Raw genomic sequence first — 7,500 nt, 5'->3', positions numbered from 1 at the left:
ATATACATATATATATATATTCATAGTCAATATATATATATGTATATATATATATACGTATATATATGTGTGTATATTTTCCTGTATGAATGCAATATATACTATATATATACATATGTATATATATACACCTACGTATGTGTGTGCGCATACCTTATGTTCATTACATTTACTTGCATCGATGCCTGCATGTATGAACATCCACCCAGCCCTGTCCCCAATCCCCAACCCCCACCCCAACCACCCTCCGTTGTCAATTGCCGATTGTTCTATTTCTCTCTCCGGCTTATCAGCAATCGAAAATGGCACGAATGACTCTTTCGTACCTTATTCTGTTGTCCTTACGTACTCCAGCAGTCTCGTTATCAGTCTGTTACGAACATCTTGTCCTCCGACTTAATAAGACACCGTGTGCTTTTCTTTATTTTCTTTGTTTTAACTTTTTTTCAATGTTTTTTTCCTCTCTTCCTGCCGGGTTGAGTTTGTTCCTGTGTTTTTCTCTAAAATTGTTACCGCGGTTCCTAATTTAGATTAATGGGAATTAGGACTTGTGGAGAATTCGCGACGGATGCAACCTTGTTGATGTGGTGATAATATTCATGTAGTTGAAGCAACAAGATCAGCAGTAGCAGCAGCAGTAGGGCTAGTAGTACAAGTAGTATTAGGAGTGGTGGTAGTGATAGTAGTGTGTGATATACTTCCAAATGTCCACATTCATTTGTTTACTAGTTATGTAATGGGTTGTTCGGTAATTATATTGTAATGGTAATTGGTTTCGAATGTAAATAAACAAGCGAGAGTTCTGTAAATACTTTTCTTTATATGTATGTAACGAATATTGTTAGTCTCTTGTTTAGCCGTCAGTTTGTACAGTAATCTCTTATTAAAGAGACATATTTTTGTGGAGTAGAAGAAAGAAGGGAAGACCAAGAAAGAGATGGCGTGATTGTGTAGGGGAAGATATAGTATTGAAAGGTATAAATGAGAACGAGGCACAGGACAGAAATCGATTGAGACGACTCATTCGCAATGGCGACCCCATATAAAAATGGGTTTAAGCTAGGAAGAAGATTTTTGCTCGTGTTTCTTTGCCAGCCTACAAGAAATCAAACATGGCGCAGTGAGTGGGATCTGGTCTTCTGGTGGAATGATCGTAGTCAGAAGTGATTCAAAATTTAAGATTTGACTGACACGATGGAAGAGCAACTACAACAATTGACGGAGCTGCTGGCGGAGCAAGCGGATATGGCTCAGAAGAGGGAAGAACGTTTTTAAACTACGATGTTAGAAACTATGATGAGCGCGCAAAATGGATATGTCAACGAAAATCGTCAACGAAGTGGAGGTGCTGAAATTACATAAAATGATGTGCAGTGCCGGTATAAAATTCCTCATAGTGCACCTCACCTGTCATCCTCAGTCTCTTGAAGGAGTTCGATGCTTGGCGGCATAAATTTGAAGGATATGCAATGCTGACTGGAATCAAATCGTTAACGCCTGCTGAGCAAAGGTCGGTCCTCGCTTTTCTTTTAGATGAAGACTGGACACGAACATTACGATATGGCCTCTCGTTTTCGTCTGATGCAGATCTTGAAACTATACTTGATGCCATGGAAAGTCACTTGCGCGGTCAACGGAATATCATCGTCGACAGAAGAGAAGAGGAAAAAAGAAATAGGTGAGAGTTTCGACGATTTCCTTTGTGGTATCCGCGAAATTGCAGCATTCTGTTATTTTTGTTCTTCGTGTATGGACAATAGATTGAGAGACCGTATTGTTGTTGGCACTCGTGATGAACAAGCTCTAAATTCCCAAAGCAATAGAATCAAACCGGTGTCCATAGTATAGTATATGAATCTGCAGAAGGCTGTAGATATTTGTCGAGCTTCTGAGAGTGCTAATGAGAATAGCGCTACAATACGAGGAATGATCCCACAGAGTATATCAAACGTTTCACGGTACAAAAGAGACTACAAGAAAGCACCCAACAGTTTATATAAAAATGAAGATTCTTTAGATGTGGAAAAGATCGACATTCTGACATGAATGTTTGTAAGGCAAAGGACAAAAAGTGTTCCCAATGTGGAAAGATTGGACATTTTGCTGTTGTGTGTAGGTTAACAGGGAAGGAAACTCCCTCTTTGCTGAAAAAGAGTAAAACTTCGAAGCTAAAATCAAATGGTAGACTCAACAGGGGTGTACATAGGATTATAAGTGATGTGTATGTTAGCAGTGCCATTTCTCAAGCAACCCCGAAAGTCCAGATTCACATTACTCATCCTGCAAGGAACTCTTCTATACTATGGACACCGGATTCGGGAGCAGAAGCAACGGTGATGGGCCTCAATGTAGCGAGGTCTCTTGGTATATATCCCTCTATGCTTGAACCTTCTAAAATTGAAAAGCTTTGTTCTGCTGGTTATCAGACCCTTAACTGTGTGGGAGCTTTTACTTCGCACCTTTCGCTTGGTGATCGACAAACTCAAACTGAAATAACTGTGGTGAAAGAAGTAAAGGGAGCTTTATTAAGCTGGTTTGATTCTATTGCTTTGGGAATTCTAGCGGAAGATTTTCCTGTTCAAATTAATTCTCTTCCCGTACGACTGTCTGGAGATCTAGATGAAGAGAAGCGCTCAAAGGACTACAAAGAGAAAAAAGACACTACTTGTAATGTAGTTCATTCCCCTGTTGCACTTCCAAGGTGGCCTTATGAACGTGATCCAACTGAAGAAGAAAGGGCAGAGCATGCTGCAGCTTTGGTATCAGCATTTCCTCGGGTATTTGGTGCCACAAAAACACTGAGGGAGATGCATGGAGGTCCCATGCATATAAAGTTGTCTGAGAATGTGAGACCATTTGCTGTGACAGCCCCGCGCACTATACCTTACAGCTGGAGGTCGGAAATAAAGGATCAGCTTGATGAACTTTTGGAGAAAGATATTATCTGTAAGGTTGAGCATCCAACAGAATGGTGTCATCCCATAGTGCCTGTTGCTAAGAGGCCAGATGGAGTAAGATTGTGTGTTGATCTGACTAAGCTTAATAAGTATGTATGTAGACACGCTTATCCTGTACGATCACCACATGATGCAGTAGCTTCGATTAGCACTGGGGCAAGGTGGTTCTCTACACTAGATGCAAAAATGGGATATTTCCAAGTCAAGATTGCGGAAGAAGACCAGGATCTCACATGCTTCATTACCCCATGGGGTCGCTATAAATTCAAGCGAGCGGTAATGGGACATATTTCTTCAGGAGATGAATATAATCGAAGAGGAGACCAAGCTCTTGGTGATATACCACAAACTGTAAAGATAGTTGATGATGTTCTTGCATACGATTATTCTTATAAGGATCAACTAGCCCATATTATTTCTATCTTGCAAAGATGTGATGAGTATGGGAAAAGTCTTAATCCTCAGAAAATTTGCTTTGCAAAACGCGTTGTTGATTTTTGTGGGTATAAAATCTCGAGCCATGGCTACACAGTTGGTTCGCGCAAAGTTTTGGCTATTGCAGACTTTCCTGTACCACAAAATATAACAGATCTTCGATCTTTTATGGGACTTGTTAATCAGCTGGGAAGTTTTTCTTCAGTAATTGCACATGAAGCACAACCACTCTGAGATTTACTGAGGCAGCGTAATGAATGGTGTTGGACAACACAGCATGATTTGTCTTTTATGAGAGTAAAGGAAGCACTTACTGCACCCCCTGTACTAGCACATTTTGATGCAACTTTGCCAACCATGTTGCAGACAGATGCATCACGACTGCATGGTCTGGGATTTGTTTTACTTCAAAAGCATGGAACGGACTGGAAACTAACACAATGTTGCTCAAGATTCCTTTCAGATGTTGAAACAAGATATTCTGTGATAGAACTGGAAATGACAGCTGTATTAGGGTCAATAAAGAAATGTCATACTTACTTGGCTGGATTACCTCATTTTGATGTTGTGGTAGATCATAGACCATTGATACCAATTCTTAACAGTAAGTCACTTGGTGAAATTGAAGCCAAGTAATTTCAGTTTTACTGTCCACTGGCAGAAGGGAAGTATTCATTGTATTCCAGATGCTTCATCGCGTGCACCAGTTCAGGATCCTACGGAAGAAAATTGCTTGAATGAGGATGGATCCACTGATCCTTTGCATGTTGCAATGGTGAATGCCCTTGACATGCATGAAGATGGTGGACTTCTGACACCTCTAAAGGACAAAACGCTAGAAAAGGTACGTGTTGCTGCTGAACAGGATGCAGAATACAATGCACTTCGGGAAATTATAATGAAAGGTTTTCCTGAACACTGCCATAATTTGGAAGTAGAACTCAGGGCTTTCTGGAATATACGTGATATGCTTGCTGTAGATGATGACCTAAATGTTTATGGAGCAAGACTTCTTATATCCAAGAGTCTTGACGGGAAACTCTTGAATGTCTTCATGATGGTCATCAAGGAATAGACGGCACAAAAAGGAGGACGCGACAGACTGTTTACTGAGCTAAAATTGATAGAGATATTGAGAACATGGTTTCTTCTTGTATCAAATGCCGTCCTCTTCTACCAAATCAAAGGAATGAACCTCTATGGCAAGAAGAAGATCTATCAAGTAGAGTTTTTGAATCCGTATCTGCGGGGGTCGTACTTATCTTGTTTATATTGACAGGTTGTCTGGATGGCCTTGTGTATCTTCGTGTCAGGGCATAGCTTCTGCAGCCAATCTAATACGGTCACTGAGGGCTATATTTTCAGATACTGGTGTTCCTGTTTTGTTGAAAACTGATGGAAGACCACAGTTTACTTCATCAGCTTTAAGACGCTTTTTATCTCACTGGGGAGTAGAACATCGCATTACTTCGCCATATCATCCGAAGGCAAATGGATATGCAGAAGCATCAGTGAAAATTATCAAGAAGCTGATTATGACTACTGCTAAGAATGGGAACCTGCAGATGCGGATGAATTCGCCCGTGGAATGTTGGAGCTTAGGAATACACCTCGTGCTGATGGCAGATCACCAGCTCAAGTTTTATTTGGTCATCCCCTCAGGGCTTTTATTCCAACACATCGTCGCTCATTTGCCAAAGAGTGGCAAAAGAAAGCAGAGGAATGTGATGTATTTGCGAATTCAGGCGAAGCAACGATACGACAGTACTGCCAGACCCCTTTCTCATTTGAAAATGGGTAGTTATGTTAATGTTCAAGATCACACCACAGGACTTTGGAATCACCCAGGTGTTGTTGTCGGCATTGGATCCAGGCGAGATTATCTCATAAAGATGGGCAGTGGGAGCATTTTGTGGAGAAACCGAAAGTTCCTGAGACCACATCGATCTTTTTTACCAATATATGGATCAAGCCTTGATGCAACTAATACTCCCAGTAAACCAAAGGATGTGGAGAAGTCACAAGATAATTCTACTGCTGAGGTTATTAGCAAATCAATCGAACCTACACCAGCTCCACGTCGTAGTTTGCGGCATAGGAAAGAACCTGATCGTCTACAAGTAAAATGGAAGAAAAATACATATGAATAAGAAGGATTTTCAGACGCCAGGGATTATAATATTATCACCCTAGACGTCTTAGGGGGAGGTGTGTGATATACCTCCAAATGTCCATATTCATTTGTTTACTAGTTATGTGATGGGTTGTTCGGTAATTATATTGTAATGGTAATTGGTTTCGAATGTAAATAAACAAGCGAGAGCTCTGTAAATACATTTCTTTATATGTATGTAACGAATATTGTTAGTCTCTTGTTTAGCCGTCAGTTTGTACAGTAATCTCTTATTAAAGACACATATTTTTGCTCTTGTTTCTTTGCCAGCCTACAAGAGATCAAACAAGTAGTAGTAATGAAGAGATATAGTCTGAATAGTAATAAAAATAATAGTCATGTAGTTAAAGCAACAAATGTAGTAGTAGTAGTAGTAGTAGTAGTAGTAGTAGTAGTAGTAGTAGTAGTAGTAGTAGTAGTAGTAATGAAGAGATATAGTCTGAATAATAATAATAATAATAATAATAATAATAATAATAATAATAGTCATGTTGGTGAAATAACAAAATGATAATAATAATAATGATAATGATAATGATAATAGTCATGCAGGTGAAACAACAAAAATAATAATTATAATAATAATAGACTTCATCTTAGCTCAAGTCCACTTCTAAATGGTGATACTATGGCTTTTTGTTTGTCCGTATGCCCTTACATCTTAAAAGCTACTGAGGCTGGAGGGCTGCAAATTGGTATGTTGAGCATCCACCCTCCAATCATCACACCTACCAAATTGCAGCCCTCTAGACTCAGTAGTTTTTATTTTATTTAAGGTTAAAGTTAGCCACGATCGTACGTCTGGTAACAACACAGGCCACCAACAGGGCTGTAGCTGAGAGTTTCATACAACTTTATACGCTGTACAGACAACTCGATTACAACGAGGATACTTGTTTTCGTTTATTTTTTTTCTGAATAACCTTTAAAATTGACCAAGTTTTTAGCTTTGTTTTTAGCCTTAATTTCTATTGCTATTTTTTTTCTTTTGACAGGTCAGAGAAATTCATTGGGTATTGTATGAGGCTATGATAATTTTTTCAAGTTTTCCTGAATGGTTCCTAAGCCTCTGAATCTCGTGAGAGAGAGAGAGAGAGAGAATGAATATTCTGAATATCTTTCGGTAAGAGGCAAGGACAAAAAGAAATTGAAAAGTGTGACAGTTGAAAACGAAATGAAGGAAGTACAGAGAGAGAGAGAGAGAGAGAGATAATAGCTTTTAATACTCAAAAAGTGTGATAGTTAAAAAAAGAAAAGAAGCCAATACGCAGAGAGAGAGAGAGAGAGATAATAACTTTTAATATTCAAAAAGTGTGATAGTTAAAAAAAGTAAAAAAGCCAATACGCAGAGAGAGAGAGAGAGAGAGAGAGAGAGAGAGGGGTGGTTTCAAGAATGACACTTTTCTCTTGAGAATAGTTTGTGTTATTTTAAGTTTGGCCACACTCAAGGCTTACCCTTAACAAAAGCCATACATTAAACCCTTCCCTCCGTTCCCCTTTTAAGTTATATTTGTAAACAATAACGTCTTTCTCTCTCTCTCTCTCTCTCTCTCTCTCTCTCTCTCTCTCTCTCTCTCTCTCGTATTTCCTTCTTTTCTTGTTTAATTATCACACTTTTTCAATATATATTTGTCCTTTTTGTCTTTTAAAGAAAGATATTCTCTCTCTCTCTCTCTCTCTCTCTCTCTCTCTCTCTCTCTCTCTCTCTCTCCCCCAAAGTTCCATCATTTCTTGTTTAATTATCAAACTTTTTCAATATGTATTTGTCCTTTTGTCTATAATATAACGTTCCAGTCACTTCAAGAAAGGGAATTCTCTGCTTTCCCCTTTGTTTCCAGAATCATGTAGTACTCAAATGAGGGACAGATTTTTTTTAATCCATCCCAGAAGTCCTTTCTTGATCTTATCACTCGAAATAAGTGCTTTATAATATCT

At 38.9% G+C, this 7,500-nt stretch overlaps 1 protein-coding gene across 1 annotated transcript; it reads left to right on the top strand.

The window, feature by feature from the left end:
- Nucleotides 1-4,581: 4,581 nt before the first annotated feature.
- LOC135198285 (uncharacterized) lies at nt 4,582-5,877 on the top strand. The gene is made up of 3 exons (XM_064225856.1): nt 4,582-4,614; nt 4,706-5,512; nt 5,836-5,877. Exons 1-3 carry the CDS (start codon nt 4,582-4,584, stop codon nt 5,875-5,877), a joined length of 882 nt encoding a protein of 293 aa, XP_064081926.1.
- The last annotated feature ends 1,623 nt before the right edge of the window (nt 5,878-7,500 follow it).

This window comes from Macrobrachium nipponense, chromosome 22 (genome assembly GCF_015104395.2).
Source record: "Macrobrachium nipponense isolate FS-2020 chromosome 22, ASM1510439v2, whole genome shotgun sequence".
Lineage (NCBI taxonomy): Eukaryota > Metazoa > Arthropoda > Malacostraca > Decapoda > Palaemonidae > Macrobrachium > Macrobrachium nipponense.
This window is presented reverse-complemented; position numbering and strand designations above follow the sequence as displayed.

Bases quoted from the DNA above. Each gene is read 5' to 3' on its own strand.
- LOC135198285 (XM_064225856.1), top strand. From the start codon at position 4,582: ATGAACCTCTATGGCAAGAAGAAGATCTATCAA. The intron at 4,615-4,705 runs GTAGAGTTTTTG...TCTTCGTGTCAG, and splicing joins GCAAGAAGAAGATCTATCAA to GGCATAGCTTCTGCAGCCAA. The intron at 5,513-5,835 runs GTAAAATGGAAG...TTTCTTTGCCAG, and splicing joins AAGAACCTGATCGTCTACAA to CCTACAAGAGATCAAACAAG.